Source organism: Lithobates pipiens, unplaced genomic scaffold (genome assembly GCF_037356315.1).
Source record: "Lithobates pipiens isolate NorthernLeopardFrog02 unplaced genomic scaffold, aLitPip1_a1.2 Scaffold_35, whole genome shotgun sequence".
Taxonomy (NCBI): Eukaryota; Metazoa; Chordata; class Amphibia; order Anura; family Ranidae; genus Lithobates; species Lithobates pipiens.
Window position 1 is genome coordinate 4827812 of NW_027507811.1, and position 21109 is coordinate 4848920.

Genomic DNA, 21109 nt, shown 5'->3' on the forward strand with positions numbered 1-21109 from the left:
CCCTGTTTCCCCGAAAATAAGACCTAGCGTGATTGTCGGTAATGGCTGCAATATAAGCCCTACCGCCCAAATAAGCCCTACTTAAAGTCCTTGTAGGACTTATTTTCAGGGTAGGGCTTATTTGGGGGGTAGGGCTTATATTGCAGCCATCACCGAAAATCACGCTGGGTCTTATTTTCGGGAAATCAGGGTAATCCAAACAGTGAACATATGTGTACTACAACACACAGCAACATGTGTAAAAATATGCAAATATTGATAAACAGTCCATAAAAAACACATCAGTGTAGATTCTTGTGATATACACCTCTCAAAGACAGTGCACCTCCACCACACAGAATGCGCGCTTACCAAAAGGCAAGCTTTAGTGAGCCTGCGGCTAAAATACCCAGCCAGGGCCTCTATCCGGGGGGGGATGTTGAATATCCACAGGAAGGGCAACTGGAACTATGCACCAAACGACCAGGAAGACTCGAGCATCAAACCATCTGGGTCAGGCGTTACCCAGAAAAGCAAGAAGACTCTTGTAAAACGTACCAAAGGTTTATTAAAACGATTAAAATTGCACTTACAGAAGTGTAGTTATAACGATCAAAAGAAACAGCCAGCTTGCGAACACTACGTTCACTGAGTACAGCGTGATGACGTCAGCACGTCAACCTCCCTACGCTCGTTTCGTCCCGAGAAGACGCATGTTTGTGCCAAAACGCGCGTTTGGAGTAGAATATTTTATACTTTTTCATTTTTATAGCGCTGCTACATTGAATTTCTAACCTAATGTATAGTTTTGCCTCTCAGATTTGGACGTGCGGAACGAAAAATTTGTTACGTTTCAGATCGATTCATTAAGTTACTAATTTCGTTTTGTTACGTTCGTAACAAACTCATTGTTTTGAGGAAGCACAATGTCTGTGTAAAATGTACTTATTGTCTGTGTCCTGGTGGTGGCTACTCGAATACTCTTCAGTGAATACGGTTTGGCCAGTGGGGGGTGTGCAGCCGGATTCCTGTTTTCATGAATCATCTGCTGTCAGTAGGGAATCAGTGCCGATGTTCTGACAAAAACTGTCCGTCTATCGTCCGGCCAAGGAGACTCCGAAAAGTCTCTGAAGAAGAACGGCGCCTGCGCACTGAGTCCAGGTTGAATCCCCACCATCCAAGTGGACATACGGTTGCTCATAGTAACAGGGCCCATGCGGGCTCGCTTTGCTCGCCACGCTTCGGGCATGGCCTCTCTTCGCTTGGCTATTTTTTATTCTAACTCTGTGTCCACTTGGATGGTGGGGCATGAACCTGGACTCACTGTGCAGGCACTGTTTATCTTCGGAGATGTTCGGCTTCTCCTTGTCCAAGCGCAGTATAGGGCGGACACTATCCGATGGGGGACACTATTTGACACATCACCGGCTTGACAGATGTGTGGGCTAGCTGGGCCTGGGCTGGGCAGTTGATTGGGCTTGCTGGGTCTGAGATTGGCAGCTGAGTGGGCTAGCTGCATCTGAGCTTGAAAGCTGGGTGGGCTAGTTGGTTCAGAACGGGACAGCGGCTGAGTTTGAGCTTGACAGTGGGCTATCTGGTTATAGGCTTGTCAGCTGGGTGCGCTAGCTTGCTTTGGGGCTAGCCAGCTGGGCGGGCTAGCTGGCTTTGGGGCTAGCCAGCTGGGTGGGATAGCTGTCTTTGGTTTAAACAACATGATGGAGTAGCTGGACCTAGGCTTAAGAGCTGAATGGGATAGCTTGGATCTAGTCTTGATAGACTAGCGGGGTGGCTGAGCCTGGGCAACATGGCTGGTTGGACAGTCTAGGCTGAGAGGCTCTGACAGTTGGCACTGGCTAAGCACAGACAAGGAAGAGAGACAGGAGAGAAGTTAGCCTCTTCTGTCTCTCTTCCTTGTCTGTGCTTAGCCAGGACCAACTGTCACTTATTAAAGGCCCACAGCCAGAGCCTCTCAGCTGATTTAGCCTCTCAGCCTAGGACTGTGATCCACCATGGACCACTTTTGTCTCACTCAGGCACTGGCTAGTTCTGCCCTTCTCCTAACCCACCACCGCCAATGTGGTGCCACTCCCAGGAAAACTCCAGGGTGCAGCCACTGCCATGGCCATTCTCACTGGAGAGGAGAAGAAAAGCAGTCTAGAGGCAGATTCATACATATACATGTTTTCTCTGGGCACAGATCATCGTGTAAATGATGGGACTATTTGGGGGCAGCTCCAGTTGAATGGCAGCTCGTAACTGACATGATAAAAGGTTCTTACATAAAAAATCTGCAGCTCAAGGTAGCGTGGTATCGCTGGACATAAACTCCGCCCTACTAGTTTCGTCATACATGACGTCATTGGTGGCATGGGAGGTGCTTGTACTGTGGGAAGGCAGAGATCCGTATTTCTGCTTAGAAGGAACACAGGGTCACTACCTTCCCTACTGACTGAACGGCGACCTGCCTTATTTACACCGCTGTTCTGCTTCTCTCGGTAAATAGATTGAATAGGTTCAATTTAATTAAATATCCATTTAGTTCGGTCAGTCTCCAAATCTTCGATCAAGCAAAATTCAGTCTGAACCACGATTAGCACAAACCTGGAGCCCATTCCTAGTGGTCAGGGTAGTGGTCCATTACATTGATAACCAATAAGAGAAGGACCCCCCTTGTATCAGTGGTCCATAGCTCCCAACTGTCCCTGATTTGGAACAATGTCCCTCTGTCCCTCGTTCCTCCTCATCTGTCCCTCATTTTGGTCTAATCTATATCGTTAAATATAAAATTCACTATTTATCTATCAAGAAGTTTTTCCAGTGCTAAACGTTTCACCTCATTTCTAAATTGCTGCATTGATAAATTTCAAAAGCCAATATAAAGGAATAGTAGCAAAAATAGTAGCACCCAAGTGCACCTTCCACCGTAAAGATACAAGATGTGCCCTTACCAGATAGCTAGACTCCAACATTATAGGAGTCTAATCATGCATGGAATCACATATCATGAAGGATCCATCCACTGAAGGGTGGAGAAGGATAGTGTCACGGCCGCTGGTGCTGGTTTGCTGGTTTGCCACTCTTTCCCATGGAGGTTTATGTAAAAAAAAAAGGCAAAAAGTCGCCACATAGCGTAAAAAACAATCTGCAGATCAAGGTAGCGTGGTATCGCTGGACATAAACTCCGCCCTACTAGTTTCGTCATACATGACGTCATCGGGGCATGGTGTCTATACCAAAAACCACGCTTTTATAGGGTCCATGATGGAAAGAGCACAGCTCAAAACAAAATAATTTGCTCGGAATGGCCGCCACAGTTTTAAAGAAGATGATCTAGCTTTTATTCTGAAAAGAGAGGAAGTAAAATGACCGCTACACAGGAAGCAAAACCCCTGTATCAAAAGAATTAGCCAAGCCTCCCTTTCAAATTAACATGGCCGCGGGGGTCAAATGAAAAGCCAAGCCTTGGTTTGGACCGGAGAGAGATATCAAACCTCCTTTCCAAACCAAAATGGCAGAACATGGAATTTTTATCACCTTCACCTGCGCAATCACAACCCCCCCCCCCCCCCCCATTTTTTCTTACTACAGTTTCCTTTCATTGGTGACCAATGAGAGAAGGACCCCCTTATATCAGTGGTCAGTGTGTTGGTCCCTTACATTGGTGACCAATGAGAGAAGGACCCCCTTATATCAGTGGTCAATGTAGTGGTTCCTTACATTTGTGACTAATAGGAGAAGTACCCCGTTATGTCAGTGGTCACTGTAGTGGTTCCTTTCATTGGTGACCAATGGGAGAAGGACCCCCTTATATCAGTGGTCAATGTAGCGGTCCCTTATATTGGTGACCAATGGGAGAAGGACCCCCTTATATCAGTGGTCAGTGTGTTGGTCCCTTACATTGGTGACCAATGAGAGAAGGACCCCCTTATATCAGTGGTCAATGTAGTGGTTCCTTACATTTGTGACCAATAGGAGAAGTACCCCGTTATGTCAGTGGTCAATGTAGCGGTCCCTTACATTGGTGAACAATGGGAGAAGGACCCCTTGTATCTGTGGTCAGTGTAGTGGTCTCTCACATTGGTGACCAATAGGAGAAGGACAACCTTATATAAATGGTGACTGTAGTGGCCTTTACATTAGTGATCAATGGGAGAAGGACATTCTCACATTGTCATCAGTGGGAAGACTTCCCCCCTTATAGATCATTGATGTTAGTTGTCACTGCAAGACAGAAATTGTTCATTGCTCAAGGAAACCCTAGAGACCCTTGGAGGAACCCTGGCTGAGAAAGTCTGGACTAGGCAGTAATATATTTCTCTCCCCCTTGGTGGGAGTGGAGATGACCCCATCTATAAGGATATACAGTACATACACACACAGCACAAGGCTGTGTTCACGCTACGAGACGGTTCTCGGGGCTGCAGTTCATCTGAGCTCCACAAGGTGGAGATCTCAATTATACACAGACAGGAAGTCTCTATGGAAGATAGGAAGTGATGTCAGGTACCAAAAGGAAGTGATGTCAGGTACCAACAGGAAGTGATGTCAGGTATCAATAGGACGTTCCGGGTGAGAGGTGAGTCGGGAAGAAGTGGAGAGGAGACATTGTTGGAAGTGGTAGTAGAGGAGGTAATAAGATCTTATTTTCTATTTACACCCAGTAACCCCCCCCCCCCCCCCCCGTCATGTCCGTCCTCTTCCTCCATAGTCACTGTGACATCTTTTATCTCCAGCAGATGATGATACACACATATATAGTGTGGGAACCTAGATTACCCACGTCAGGGGCAGAACATTTCCCCTACTTAAGGGGCCGGAACATTCTCTTCATTTTAGAGATAAATTCTAGTAATATGATCCTCTAAACAAACCGCACTGACAATAAATAGACAATACAATGACCATCCTGACCATACATGGCCTACAAAGGGCAATTATTACACTACACAGGCAGCCAATGGGCAATCATTACACCATGCAGCCAACACAATGATGGAGTGCCGGGGTCAGGAGTATGGAGCATAGAGCCCCTTACATTGCTGGTCAGGAGGAAGAAAACATTCCCCAGCCTGCCATAAAGAATCTGTTTCATCATTGGTGTCGGAGGGAGGAAAATACTGAGGGACGTAGAGGAGCTGAGGAACATCTCAGGAGGTACTGAGGTTAGAGGTCTTTGGGGCCCCTGAGGGGGTAGAGGAGTTGAATGGCTCTGGGGCATTGATAGGGTAGATGGACAGCAGGGCTCTGAAGGAAGAGGAGGCTGCAGGGCTCAAGGAAGCTCTAAGGTAGGGAATGGGGCTCTTGGTCTATGATGGTCCTCCCACCTACACTTACTTTTCAGACCTCCTTACAGAACTCCTGCCAGGAGATGGAGGCGACCTTCACATTCTTACCATCTCACTGGCCAAATAAAAATTTCCAAGTGGAATGAAAAAGGACAGACCGCCACCCCCTGGTGGGCACTCGTACTTAGAGCAGGTCTGTGTAGCATCTGGGTGGTCATGGGTCTTTGTTGGGGTTCTTGTGGGGCAGTCCAATACCTTCCCATGACACAGGCTCTGGCAGTCCCCGGTGCTGGGATTCAGGGTCCCAGGAACCCACCACCACTCTATACAATGTCCTGGATACGACAGTATACTAGGCAACCAACAGAAAACAAACCCCACACCGCCCGAGTCCTCCTCCTACCCATACTGGGCTGCCATTGGGGGGAAGAGAACAGACTCCTCCCCCACAGCTCTCTACTCCACCAGCAGCATCCTCCTGCTATCCAATCCAATCCTTTCTCTTACTGCAGAGAGTGACATCACTCCTGTCAGTCAGCAGGCTGCCGGATGATTGGAGCCTTGCAGTCGGAGTTCTGGCAATTATCCTGATTGGTTGCTAAATCCGGCCAAATGTCAGCAAGTTCCCCTTCCTGGACATCATGATGACCCTCCATTGTCCTCACAGCTTTGCCTCAGAGCAAACAAGTCAAAGGAAGGATCGTATTTATCATTCCTTGTCTGCAGATCTAATACTAATCACATCACTGCCTCAGAGCAAACAAGTCAAAGGAAGGATCGTATTTATGATTCCTTGTCTGCAGATCTAATACTAATCACATCACTGCCTCAGAGCAAACAAGTCAAAGGAAGGATCGTATTTATCATTCCTTGTCTGCAGATCTAATACTAATCACATCACTGCCTCAGAGCAAACAAGTCAAAGGAAGGATCGTATTTATCATTCCTTGTCTGCAGATCTAATACTAATCACATCACTGCCTCAGAGCAAACAAGTCAAAGGAAGGATCGTATTTATCATTCCTTGTCTGCAGATCTAATACTAATCACATCACTGCCTCAGAGCAAACAAGTCAAAGGAAGGATCGTATTTATCATTCCTTGTCTGCAGATCTAATACTAATCACATCACTGCCTCAGAACAAACAAGTCAAAGGAAGGATCGTATTTATCATTCCTTGTCTGCAGATCTAATACTAATCACATCACTGCCTCAGAACAAACAAGTCAAAGGAAGGATCGTATTTATCATTCCTTGTCTGCAGAACTAAAACTCTAATCAAAACCACTTCAGAAACCCAACAAACCCAACAGAGAAAAGGGAATTTCTGACCCGGCAGTCCAAGAGGGTTCGGGGGTTCATGAAAATGTATCAAACACTAAACGGTCCAAACCAAACCCGGTCATAGATGCTTTGACCAGTTCAGCAGGAACCAGCCAAGATTCGAACTGTTTATGGGCAGGCTGAATGTACCCAATTTGATCGATCAATTAACTTGGGTACAACCAGCCTGCCGGATTTAACATTTGATTATTATTGCAAGTGGCTGTCATAGTCGCTAGCGATAATAACTGTGTTCTCCCAGCTTCCCCGGCTCCACCAACCCCTTCCAGGAGAACACAGGAGCTCCAAGGGAGCGATTTTCTTTCCTCCAACCCGTTGTTGGAGGAAAGAAAATCGCTCCATCTATGGCTGACTTGGGCTGGATGCACACCTGTGGCATTTTTAGTGGTTTTTCCATTTTTCGGATTTGCACTACAGAACGAGTTCCATAGATAACCGTGTTATATGTACTGTAATGCTAATCTGCAAAATGCAAAAAGCACCAAAAGTGCCATAGGTGTGAATCCAGCCTTAAGTGGGTTCCCATGGGGGCAGTAGTTCCTAAATGTACAGCAACCCTCCTACTACCCCCCCCCCCCCCCCCAAACACACACACACATTCTGTTATTGTGTGACCAATACCATCTAAATTATTCTTACTTTAATTTCCCAAAGTTATCCGTCTACAAGGAGACCTGTATAGATCAAATGACGGCACCAATGAGGATGGAGGAGGACCAGAGTCACATGACTGAGAAGATACTAAACCTCACCCTGGAGATCATCTACCTGCTGACGGGAGAGGTGAGGAGGATTCTGGGAGGTCACATGACATCACTCTTATCTCTATTAATAAAACACAGACCTGACCGGAGAGGTGAGGAGGATTCTGGGAGGTCACATGACATCACTCTTATCTCTATTAATAAAACACAGACCTGACCGGAGAGGTGAGGAGGATTCTGGGAGGTCACATGACATCACTCTTATCTCTATTAATAAAACACAGACCTGACCGGAGAGGTGAGGAGGATTCTGGGAGGTCACATGACATCACTCTTATCTCTATTAATAAAACACAGACCTGACCGGAGAGGTGAGGAGGATTCTGGGAGGTCACATGACATCACTCTTATCTCTATTAATAAAACACAGACCTGACCGGAGAGGTGAGGAGGATTCTGGGAGGTCACATGACATCACTCTTATCTCTATTAATAAAACACAGACCTGACCGGAGAGGTGAGGAGGATTCTGGGAGGTCACATGACATCACTCTTATCTCTATTAATAAAAACACAGACCTGACCGGAGAGGTGAGGAGGATTCTGGGAGGTCACATGACATCACTCTTATCTCTATTAATAAAACACAGACCTGACCGGAGAGGTGAGGAGGATTCTGGGATTCTAACATGATGTTCCTATTGGTTCCCCAATACAGAGATTTCCTCTTGTGAAGTCCGGTGATCATATGACCATCACAGTGCCTCCATGTGACTCCCTAAAACCTGAGAGACACAACATGGAGAAGATTCTAGAAGTCACCAAGAAGATGATGGAGCTGCTGACAGGAGAGGTGAGGAGGATTCTGGGAATTCTGGGACATTATCCAGTAACAGACAAGGGATGTGTCTGGATGGTGACTGTATCATTGTGTGTGTCAGGTTCCTATAAGGTGTCAGGATGTCACTGTCTATTTCTCCATGGAGGAGTGGGAGTATTTAGAAGGACACAAGGATCTCTACAAGGACGTCATGATGGCCAATCAGCCGCCCCTCACATCACCGGGTAAGAGGAGACTTTATTGTAAAGGAGAGAGCAGTACGGAGGCTCCACCTAGATCCCCCATCATCTGATAAACACATAGAAACAATGTATTCAGTCAGTGTGTGTGTTTCCTACAGATGGATCCAGTAATGGGAACCCACCAGAGAGATGTCCCCGTCCTCTGTATTCCCGGGATTCCACACAGGAAGGTCACACCATCCCCCACCATCATCAGGTAGGTGAGGAACAATCACTGATAGTATCATTAGGATCTGTACATTATCTGCATTGTTACCATTGATGTCATTTTTATTATATATTCAGAGTGGAAACCTGAGAGGTCCTAAAGTTGAGGTGAAAGAAGAGATAAAAGAGGAGGATGATGAGGATGGGGGGATGGAGGAAGAACACAAAGATCTGTACCAGGACACCATGGAGGAGTCACCCAGATACAGGAACCCACCAGAGAGATGTCCCCGTCCTCTGTATTCCCGGGATTCCACACAGGAAGGTCACACCATCCCCCACTGTTACAAGGTTCGTGAGACGGAGCATCTACAACATGGACTTCTGGAGAGGATGTATTTTTTTTGTATATGATGTCATAGTAATAAATCTTCTATCTTACAGATGATATTTTCTCTCATTTTCTTGGTTTAGAGTGGAGATCCAATGGATATAGAATTTGAGGTGAAATCAGAAGAAGAAGAGAGGTATGTGAGGGATGATCAGCAGTCTATGGAGGAGGATGGAATAACGGGGACATTTATAGAGAAGGACACTCCTACAGAGATCAGCACAGGTGGGTCATTAACACTAAATCCATTCCTCCACCCATACTGCTCACTGATTGGTCCAGAGTAGGGCGGGGGCTGGGTGATATCAGCCTGTAATCCCCTGGTCACTTTCCTGAGCTGTGTTCCCCGTCCTGTATTCCTGGATTTCTCTCCGATAATCTTCCTTCTCTGTGCTGCCGACACAATTTATGGATCTAGACTGGATTTATGGAGATTCTGGGGATCAGCTGGCAGCAAAATGTTGGCTTCCAGCTTCATAATTTGCTCAACCTACCCGATGCCCTGAGTGTAACAAGAACTCAGACAGGAACTACATATCTGATATATGGTCCTAACTGTTGTCCTATACAATATATTGTACATTACATAGTCCTGACCTCTACCCACTGCTATATTTAAACATTATTGTCTCACTTTGTCTCCAGACTGTAAAGTAGAAGATGAGGACATCACACAGTATAGTCCAGGAGAAAACCCGACTACCTCAAATGTCCATCCGGCACCACACAGTGTAGATGGACCATCGTATTCCTCTTATCCTGAGGAACCTCAGACTGTGCGGGACGGTGCCGGACCATCGTATTCCTCTTATCCCGAGGAACCTCAGACTGTGCGGGACGGTGCCGGACCATCGTATTCCTCTTATCCCGAGGAACCTCAGACTGTGCGGGACGGTGCCGGACCATCGTATTCCTCTTATCCTGAGGAACCTCAGACTGTGCGGGACGGTGCCGGACCATCGTATTCCTCTTATCCCGAGGAACCTCAGACTGTGCGGGACGGTCCCGGACCATCGTATTCCTCTTATCCCGAGGAACCTCAGACTGTGCGGGACGGTGCCGGACCATCGTATTCCTCTTATCCCGAGGAACCTCAGACTGTGCGGGACGGTGCCGGACCATCGTATTCCTCTTATCCCGAGGAACCTCAGACTGTGCGGGACGGTGCCGGACCATCGTATTCCTCTTATCCCGAGGAACCTCAGACTGTGCGGGACGGGGCCGGACCATCGTATTCCTCTTATCCCGAGGAACCTCAGACTGTGCGGGACGGTGCCGGACCATCGTATTCCTCTTATCCTGAGGAACCTCAGACTGTGCGGGACGGTGCCGGACCATCGTATTCCTCTTATCCCGAGGAACCTCAGACTGTGCGGGACGGTGCCGGACCATCGTATTCCTCTTATCCTGAGGAACCTCAGACTGTGCGGGACGGTGCCGGACCATCGTATTCCTCTTATCCCGAGGAACCTCAGACTGTGCGGGACGGTGCCGGACCATCGTATTCCTCTTATCCTGAGGAACCTCAGACTGTGCGGGACGGTGCCGGACCATCGTATTCCTCTTATCCTGAGGAACCTCAGACTGTGCGGGACGGTGCCGGACCATCGTATTCCTCTTATCCCGAGGAACCTCAGACTGTGCGGGACGGTGCCGGACCATCGTATTCCTCTTATCCCGAGGAACCTCAGACTGTGCGGGACGGTGCCGGACCATCGTATTCCTCTTATCCCGAGGAACCTCAGACTGTGCGGGACGGTGCCGGACCATCGTATTCCTCTTATCCCGAGGAACCTCAGACTGTGCGGGACGGTGCCGTCCTTCCAACAGATAAGATGTTTTCCTGTTCTGTGTGCGGGAAGGGTTTCCATTTTAAATCTCATCTTAATGTGCATAAAAGATCTCACACAGGTTTGAATGGGTTTTCCTGTTCTGAGTGCGGAAAATGTTTTGTAAAAAAATCCAAACTTGCAAAACATCAGAGGTCTCACATAGGGGAAAAGCCGTATTTCTGTCCTGAGTGCGGGAAATGTTTTCTACGAAAATCAGAACTTGTCATACATCAGAGATCGCACACAGGTGAGAAGCCATTTTCTTGTCCTGAGTGTGGGAAATGTTTTACACAGAAATCCCATCTTTACAGACATCAGAGATTGCACACAGGGGAGAAGCCACATTCCTGTCCTGAATGCGGGAAAAGTTTTTCACTGAAGTCCGTTCTTAATGAACATCAGAGATCCCACACGGGGGAAAAGCCATATTTCTGCCCCGAGTGCGAAAAATGCTTTCTACGAAAATCAGAACTTGTCATACATCAGAGATCTCACACGGGCGAGAAGCCATATTCATGTCCTGAGTGCGGGAAATGTTTTACACAGAATTCCCATCTTTACAGACATCAGAGATCTCACACGGGGGAGAAGCCACATTTCTGTCCTGAGTGCGGGAAATGCTTTCTGCGAAAACCAGAACTTGTCATACATCAGAGATCGCACACGGGTGAGAAGCCATTTTCTTGTGCTGAGTGCGGGAAATGTGTTACGCAGAAGTCCCATCTTTACAGACATCAGAGACTGCACACGGGGGAGAAGCCACATTCCTGTCCCGAGTGCGGGAAATGCTTTCTACGAAAATCAAAACTTGTCATACACCTGAGATCTCACACGGGGGAGAAGCCATATTCCTGTTCTGAGTGAGGGAAATGTTCCTCACTGAATCCTGTCTTCAAAAGCAAAGCACCCTGGACTGGATTTTGACTATTGAGTAAAGGCCGGAAAATTCCTGTTGCCTGGCTGTGCATGTGAGGGGGACCCAAGAATCAATAAATCCCCTGGGTGGGGAAGGCCCAGAAGGTGGAGAGAGAGGTCATAAATATTAGAAATAAGAGAGCAGAGATGAGGCCTAAATATTTATGTACTCTCCTGAAATCCCCTGGGTGGGGAAGGCCCAGAAGGTGGAGAGAGAGGCCATAAATATTACAAACTTAGAGGGCAGAGATGAGGCCTAAATATTTATGTACTCTTTTGAAATCCCCTGGTTGGGGAAGGCCCAGAAGGTGGAGAGAGAGGCCATAAATATTAGAAATACGAGGGCAGAGATGAGGCCTAAATATTTATGTACTCTCCTGAAATCCCCTGGGTGGGGAAGGCCCAGAAGGTGGAGAGAGGCCATAAATATTAGAAACTTAGAGGGCAGAGATGAGGCCTAAATATTTATCTACTCTCCTGAAATCCCCTGGTTGGGGAAGGCCCAGAAGGTGGAGAGAGAGGCCATAAATATTAGAAATAAGAGGGCAGAGATGAGGCCTAAATATTTATGTACTCTCCTGAAATCCCCTGGTTGGGGAAGGCCCAGAAGGTGGAGAAAGAGGCCATAAATATTAGAAATAAGAGGGCAGAAATGAGGCCTAAATATTTTTGTACTCTCCTGAAATCCCCTGGGTGAGGAAGGCCCAGAAGGTGGAGAGAGAGGCCATAAATATTAGAAATAAGAGGGCAGAGATGAGGCCTAAATATTTATGTACTCTCCTGCAATCTCTGGGTGGGGAAGGCCCAGAAGGTGGAGAGAGAGGCCATAAATATCAGAAATAAGAGGGCAGAGAAGAGGCCTAAATATTTATGTACTCTCCTGAAATCGCCTGGGTGGGGAAGGCCCAGAAGGTGGAGAGAGAGACCATAAATATTAGAAATAAGAGGGCAGAGATCAGGCCTAAATATTTATGTACTCTCCTGAAATCCCCTGGGTGGGGAAGGCCCAGAAGGTGGAGAAAGAGGCCATAAATATTAGAAATAAGAGGGCAGAGATGAGGCCTAAATATTTATGTACTCTCCTGAAATCCCCTGGTTGGGGAAGGCCCAGAAGGTGGAGAAAGAGGCCATAAATATTAGAAATAAGAGGGCAGAAATGAGGCCTAAATATTTATGTACTCTCCTGAAATCCCCTGGGTGAGGAAGGCCCAGAAGGTGGAGAGAGAGGCCATAAATATTAGAAATAAGAGGGCAGAGATGAGGCCTAAATATTTATGTACTCTCCTGCAATCTCTGGGTGGGGAAGGCCCAGAAGGTGGAGAGAGAGGCCATAAATATTAGAAATAAGAGGGCAGAGATGAGGCCTAAATATTTATGTACTCTCCTGAAATCCCCTGGGTGGGGAAGGCCCAGAAGGTGGAGAGAGAGGCCATAAATATTCTGGAGCCTGGCCATGGGATGTGTAGGATCCAGTTGCCTGGAGGGGCCCCTGTGCTGGGGGGGGGGTGGGCCTCTGCCCCTGGGCAGATGGAAAGAGCCAGAGAGAGAGAAGCACCTGAAGCCTCACATCCTTCCAGCCTCTAGGCTTAGCTGATGCCATCCTAGGAGCCATTGGGACCTGTCCAGCAGGAGGCCTGTTCACCAGTCACATGTGCTTCAGGATCCAGCTTCAACCACTACACCCCAGAGCCTATACGAGGAGAAACAGTCAGGTTCAATAGCCAGCTTGCTTACTAACAAGGGACAGCTTAGAGCCAATACAGCTATCCTACACCTCTTGCTTAGGGAATCTAAGGAGCAGCCAGGTGCCCTGGCATTTTCCATGTAGATGGGCAACCTGCATTTAGTGTTTGAAATCCTTCCTCCCCTACTGATCCGGTCATCCTACGGGAGGACAGCCTAGTGCAGTGAACCTTGGCACCCCAGATGTTTTGGAACTACGTTTCCCATGATGCTCATGCTCTCTGCAGTGTAGTTGAGCATCATGGGAAATGTAGTTCCAAAACATCTGGAGTGCCAAGGTTCGCCATCACTGCCCTAGTGATTTTCTGGCAGCCAGAGACAGTTTCAAGGCCTCAAGTTGCATTCAAGTTACGGTTCCCGGCATCCTATACCTTTCCCATCCCTATCCAAGTTCCTCCCCTAATAAACCAAAAACAACGCACCCTGGACTGGTTTTTGATTACTGAGTGAATGCTGGAAAATTCCTGTTGCTTTGCTGTGCATGTGAGGGGGGGTCTCAAAAATCCAGTGGCCCTTGGGGGTCACGCGATATGGACATCGGAGATCTCACACGGTGTACCGTGTCGGCCATCGATAGCAGGAGAAAAATAAAAATGGAGTCATTACTTCTCATTGGCTGAGAAAATTTTGTCTTATAGAGACTTAGAGGTCTATTATTCTCTTGCAAGAGGTTTGTTTTTCTCAAGTCGTCTTCCAGGACGAAACACGTTAACCCCACCACTTAAAAGGAGGCCCTCTGGGGCTTTTAAAATAAAAAATTGAGTCATTACCTCTCATTGGCTGAGTACATTTTGTGGTATGGAGACTTAGAGGTCTATTATTCTCTTGCAAGAGGTCTGTTTTCTCACGTCGTCTTCCAGGACGAAACACGTTAACCCCCACCACTTAAAAGGCGGCCCTCTAGGTTTTTTAAAATAAAAATGGAGTCATTACCTCTCGTTGGCTGAGTACATTTTGTGGTGGAAGATTTCACAAACACTTACAGGTCTGTTTGTAAAAAATGAGTTGAATGAATGTGATGTGCATTGCCCCAGCCATGACCAGTATTGGTCATATTTAATTCAGTGATTTCCTATGATCATTGGCTGCATCTAGTGGCAATAATGTGGCACTGCAGTATTAATACCTCATTATTGCCCCATAATTGAGATGACGGTCATAGGAAATTGCTGTGATAATCAAAATACAGCCAGAATTTGGCACAGCTGGGTGAATGCTTATAATGCTTGATAATTTAACCATCAATAGTAAACCAACCATTAATGTAATACTGAGGAAACTGCGTTTGGCTATTATATGGCACTAAGTATCATAGCCATTTTCTCCATCTAATACAAATATACAAAATAAGTACATTAAAGGTATTTAACTGCTTCCTACCCGGCCAATGTACAGAAACAGCCGGGTGGGAGCGTCGTCGTTTTGATTGGACGTACCTGGACGTTCCTCAGAATGGGAAACCGATCGCGGTGGCACAAACCTGTGATAGCTGTGATCACAGGACACAGCCAAGACGGGATCGGATATGGGCGCCGTGATTGGCCCTTCCAAACACGTGATGGCTGTGTCCAATCATAGCCTTCACAGTCTAAACAGCGACACGTGTCTCTGTACCAGTGCACTAAACGTCTGTCAGTGTCCCATCACGTCTGTACCAGTGTCCCATCACATCTGTCACAGGGTACCATTACATGTGTACCAGTGCACAAAACATCTGTTACAGTGTCCCATCACTTCTGTCACAGTGTCCCATCACATCTGTACCAGTGTCCCATTGTTGGAGCATCGTCGTTTTGATTGGACGTACCTGGACGTTCCTTAGAATGGGAAACCACTCGCGGTGGGTCAAACCTGTGATAGCTGTGATCACAGGACACAGCCAAGACGGGATCGGATATGGGCGCCGTGATTGGCCCTTCCGATTACGTGATGGCTGTGTCCAATCACAGCCTTCACAGTCTAAACAGAGACACGTGTCTCTGTACCAGTGCACAAAACATTTGTCGGTGTCCTATCACATCTGTACCAGTGTCCCATCACATCTGTACCAGTGTCCCATCACATCTGTACCAGTGTCCTATCACATCTGTCACAGTGTCCCATCACATCTGTCACAGTGTCCCATCACATCTGTACCAGTGTCCCATCACATCTGTCACAGTGTCCCATCACATCTGTACCAGTGTCCTATCACATCTGTACCAGTGTCCCATCACATCTGTCACAGTGTCCCATCACATCTGTACCAGTGTCCTATCACATCTGTCACAGTGTCCCATCACATCTGTCACAGTGTCCCATCACATCTGTACCAGTGTCCCATCACATCTGTCACAGTGTCCCATCACATCTGTCACAGTGTCCTATCACATCTGTACCAGTGTCCCATCACATCTGTACTAGTGTCCCATCACATCTGTACCAGTGTCCCATCACATCTGTACTAGTGTCCCATCACATCTGTACCAGTGTCCCATCACATCTGTATCAATGTCCTATCACATCTGTACCAGTGTCCCATCACATCTGTACCAGTGTCCCATCACATCTGTCATAGTGTCCCATCACATCTGTACTAGTGTCCCATCACATCTGTACCAGTGTCCCATCACATCTGTACCAGTGTCCCATCACATCTGTCATAGTGTCCCATCACATCTGTACCAGTGTCCCATCACATCTGTCATAGTGTCCCATCACATCTGTACCAGTGTCCCATCACATCTGTACCAGTGTCCCATCACATCTGTACTAGTGTCCCATCACATCTGTACCAGTGTCCCATCACATCTGTCATAGTGTCCTATCACATCTGTACCAGTGTCCCATCACATCTGTACCAGTGTCCCATCACATCTGTCATAGTGTCCTATCACATCTGTACCAGTGTCCCATCACATCTGTACTAGTGTCCCATCACATCTGTACCAGTGTCCCATCACATCTGTACTAGTGTCCCATCACATCTGTACCAGTGTCCCATCACATCTGTATCAATGTCCTATCACATCTGTACCAGTGTCCCATCACATCTGTACCAGTGTCCCATCACATCTGTACCAGTGTCCCATCACATCTGTCATAGTGTCCCATCACATCTGTACTAGTGTCCCATCACATCTGTACCAGTGTCCCATCACATCTGTCATAGAGTCCCATCACATCTGTACCAGTGTCCCATCACATCTGTACCAGTGTCCCATCACATCTGTACCAGTGTCCCATCACATCTGTACCAGTGTCCCATCACATCTGTACTAGTGTCCCATCACATCTGTACCAGTGTCCCATCACATCTGTACCAGTGTCCTATCACATCTGTACCAGTGTCCCATCACATCTGTACTAGTTTCCCATCACATCTTTCACAGTTTCCATCACATCTGTACCAGTGTCCTATCACATCTGTCATAGTGTCCCATCACATCTGTACCAGTGTCCCATCACATCTGTACCAGTGTCCCATCACATCTGTACCAGTGTCCTATCACATCTGTACCAGTGTCCTATCACATCTGTACCAGTGTCCTATCACATCTGTCATAGTGTCCCATCACATCTGTACCAGTGTCCCATCACATCTGTCATAGTGTCCCATCACATCTGTACCAGTGTCCCATCACATCTGTACCAGTGTCCCATCACATCTGTACAAGTGTCCCATCACATCTGTACAAGTGTCCCATCACATCTGTACCAGTGTCCCATCACATCTGTCATAGTGTCCCATCACATCTGTACCAGTGTCCCATCACATCTGTACCAGTGTCCCATCACATCTGTACTAGTGTCCCATCACATCTGTACCAGTGTCCCATCACATCTGTCATAGTGTCCTATCACATCTGTACCAGTGTCCCATCACATCTTTCACGGTGTCCCATCACATCTGTACCAGTGTCCCATCACATCTGTATCAATGTCCCATCACATCTGTCACAGTGTCCCATCACATCTGTATCAGTGACTCATCACATCTGTACCAGTGTCCCATCACATCTTTCACAGTGTCCTATCACATCTGTACCAGTTTCCCATCACATCTGTACCAGTGTCCCATCACATCTGTACAAGTGTCCCATCACATCTGTACCAGTGTCCCATCACATCTGTCATAGTGTCCCATCACATCTGTACCAGTGTCCCATCACATCTGTACCAGTGTCCCATCACATCTGTACCAGTGTCCCATCACATCTGTACCAGTGTCCTATCACATCTGTACCAGTGTCCCATCACATCTTTCACAGTGTCCTATCACATCTGTACCAGTGTCCCATCACATCTGTACCAGTGTCCCATCACATCTGTACCAGTGTCCCATCACATCTTTCACAGTGTCCCATCACATCTGTACCAGTGTCCCATCACATCTGTACCAGTGTCCCATCACATCTGTACCAGTGTCCCATCACATCTGTACAAGTGTCCCATCACATCTGTACCAGTGTCCCATCACATCTGTCATAGTGTCCTATCACATCTGTACCAGTGTCCCATCACATCTGTACTAGTGTCCCATCACATCTGTACCAGTGTCCCATCACATCTGTACCAGTGTCCCATCACATCTGTACTAGTGTCCCATCACATCTGTACCAGTGTCCCATCACATCTGTACCAGTGTCCCATCACATCTGTACCAGTGTCCCATCACATCTGTCATAGTGTCCCATCACATCTGTACTAGTGTCCCATCACATCTGTACCAGTGTCCCATCACATCTGTACTAGTGTCCCATCACATCTGTACCAGTGTCCCATCACATCTGTACCAGTGTCCCATCACATCTGTACCAGTGTCCCATCACATCTGTCATAGTGTCCCATCACATCTGTACAAGTGTCCCGTCACATCTTTCACAGTTTCCATCACATCTGTACCAGTGTCCTATCACATCTGTACCAGTGTCCTATCACATCTGTACCAGTGTCCCATCACATCTGTACCAGTGTCCCATCACATCTGTACAAGTGTCCCATCACATCTGTACAAGTGTCCCATCACATCTGTACAAGTGTCCCGTCACATCTTTCACAGTTTCCATCACATCTGTACCAGTGTCCTATCACATCTGTCATAGTGTCCCATCACATCTGTACCAGTGTCCCATCACATCTGTACCAGTGTCCCATCACATCTGTACCAGTGTCCCATCACATCTGTACCAGTGTCCCATCACATCTGTACAAGTGTCCCATCACATCTGTACCAGTGTCCTATCACATCTGTACCAGTGTCCCATCACATCTGTACCAGTGTCCTATCACATCTGTACCAGTGTCCTATCACATCTGTACCAGTGTCCCATCACATCTGTACAAGTGTCCCATCACATCTGTACCAGTGTCCCATCACATCTGTACCAGTGTCCCATCACATCTGTACAAGTGTCCCATCACATCTGTCATAGTGTCCCATCACATCTGTACCAGTGTCCCATCACATCTGTCATAGTGTCCCATCACATCTGTACCAGTGTCCCATCACATCTGTACCAGTGTCCCATCACATCTGTACCAGTGTCCCATCACATCTTTCACGGTGTCCCATCACATCTGTACCAGTGTCCCATCACATCTGTACCAGTGTCCCATCACATCTTTCACGGTGTCCCATCACATCTGTATCAGTGACTCATCACATCTGTACCAGTGTCCCATCACATCTGTACCAGTGTCCCATCACATCTTTCACGGTGTCCCATCACATCTGTATCAGTGACTCATCACATCTGTACCAGTGTCCTATCACATCTGTACCAGTGTCCCATCACATCTGTACCAGTGTCCCATCACATCTGTCACAGTGTCCCATCACATCTGTATCAGTGACTCATCACATCTGTACCAGTGTCCCATCACATCTGTACCAGTGTCCCATCACATCTTTCACAGTGTCCCATCACATCTGTACCAGTGTCCCATCACATCTTTCACAGTGTCCCATCACATCTGTACCAGTGTCCCATCACATCTGTACAAGTGTCCCATCACATCTGTACCAGTGTCCCATCACATCTGTACCAGTTTCCCATCACATCTGTACCAGTGTCCCATCACATCTGTACAAGTGTCCCATCACATCTGTACAAGTGTCCCATCACATCTGTACCAGTGTCCCATCACATCTGTACCAGTGTCCCATCACATCTGTACCAGTGTCCTATCACATCTGTACCAGTGTCCCATCACATCTGTACCAGTTTCCCATCACATCTTTCACAGTTTCCATCACATCTGTACCAGTGTCCCATCACATCTGTCATAGTGTCCCATCACATCTGTACCAGTGTCCTATCACATCTGTACCAGTGTCCCATCACATCTGTACCAGTGTCCCATCACATCTGTACCAGTGTCCCATCACATCTGTACCAGTGTCCCATCACATCTGTACCAGTGTCCTATCACATCTGTACCAGTGTCCCATCACATCTTTCACGGTGTCCCATCACATCTGTACCAGTGTCCCATCACATCTGTACCAGTGTCCCATCACATCTGTATCAATGTCCCATCACATCTGTCACAGTGTCCCATCACATCTGTATCAGTGACTCATCACATCTGTACCAGTGTCCCATCACATCTTTCACAGTGTCTCATCACATCTGTACCAGTGTCCCATCACATCTGTACAAGTGTCCCATCACATCTGTACCAGTGTCCCATCACATCTGTACCAGTGTCCCATCACATCTGTACCAGTGTCCCATCACATCAGTTTGAATCCTCAGATAACCACTTTTTCAGACTTCTTTATTGAACATTTAGACAGCAGTAGAGACTGTGCCCCATGGTTCAAGAGACTGGTCTGCTAAAACTAAATTTTTACCAGATGAAACGATCCCTTTGTTAACCAAGTAGGAGACTAGTCAAAGTCAATTTAGTACAATTTTTTTTTAACATGAAGCCACTAATGTGATAACATGTAATGATAATGCAACTACTGGTTCATGTGCTTCTGTCACCTTTCCTGGTGGCCTTGTGTGTATGGCAGTGTTTTCATAAATACCAAGCTTATGAGTTTAAATCCTGAGGTGGTCACTTGCTTGATTTAATTTATTAAGGGTGCAGAAACTCATAGCAACCAATTAGCTTTCAGAATAGGTACTTGGTTGCACTTTGTAGGCAGAGGTCGAGATGGTGTCTTCAGACTAGGTACTTGGTTGCAGTTTGTAGGCAGAGGTCAAGATGGTGTCTTCAGACTAGGTACTTGGTTGCACTTTGTAGGCAGAGGTCGAGATGGTGTCTTCAGACTAGGTACTTGGTTGCACCTTGTTTGTAGGCAGAGGTCGAGATGGTGTCTTCAGACTAGGTACTTGGTTGCACTTTGTAGGCAGAGGTTGAGATGGTGTCTTCAGACTAGGTACTTGGTTGCACCTTGTTTGTAGGCAGAGGTCGAGATGGTGTCTTCAGACTAGGTACTTGGTTGCACTTTGTTTGTAGGCAGAGGTCGAGATGGTGTCTTCAGACTAGGTACTTGGTTGCACTTTGTTTGTAGGCAGAGGTCGAGATGGTGTCTTCAGACTAGGTACTTGGTTGCACTTTGTTTGTAGGCAGAGGTCGAGATGGTGTCTTCAGACTAGGTACTTGGTTGCACTTTGTAGGCAGAGGTTGAGATGGTGTCTTCAGACTAGGTACTTGGTTGCACTTTGTTTGTAGGCAGAGGTCGAGATGGT

At 47.1% G+C, this 21109-nt stretch overlaps 3 protein-coding genes across 3 annotated transcripts in view; all 3 read left to right on the top strand.

Moving 5' to 3' along the window:
- Window positions 1-4533: 4533 nt before the first annotated feature.
- Window positions 4534-21109, top strand: part of LOC143955908 (uncharacterized) — an 865587-nt gene continuing 849011 nt past the window's right edge. The window contains exons 1-3 of the mRNA XM_077466031.1: window positions 4534-4608; window positions 7264-7392; window positions 8032-8166. Of these exons, the coding sequence (XP_077322157.1) occupies window positions 7297-7392; window positions 8032-8166 (231 nt within the window). The 5' untranslated portion in view covers window positions 4534-4608; window positions 7264-7296. The remainder of the gene's footprint in view (window positions 4609-7263; window positions 7393-8031; window positions 8167-21109) is intronic.
- Window positions 8658-9405, top strand: LOC143955345 (uncharacterized). Its single transcript, XM_077465413.1, has 2 exons — window positions 8658-8894; window positions 9018-9405. Exons 1-2 carry the CDS (start codon window positions 8658-8660, stop codon window positions 9219-9221), a joined length of 441 nt encoding a protein of 146 aa, XP_077321539.1. The 3' UTR covers window positions 9222-9405.
- LOC143955346 (uncharacterized) lies at window positions 9531-12536 on the top strand (the record flags this gene model as incomplete). Its single annotated transcript, XM_077465414.1, has 2 exons — window positions 9531-12090; window positions 12191-12536. A coding segment is annotated over one exon (2100 nt), but the record flags the coding sequence as incomplete, so codon positions are not given.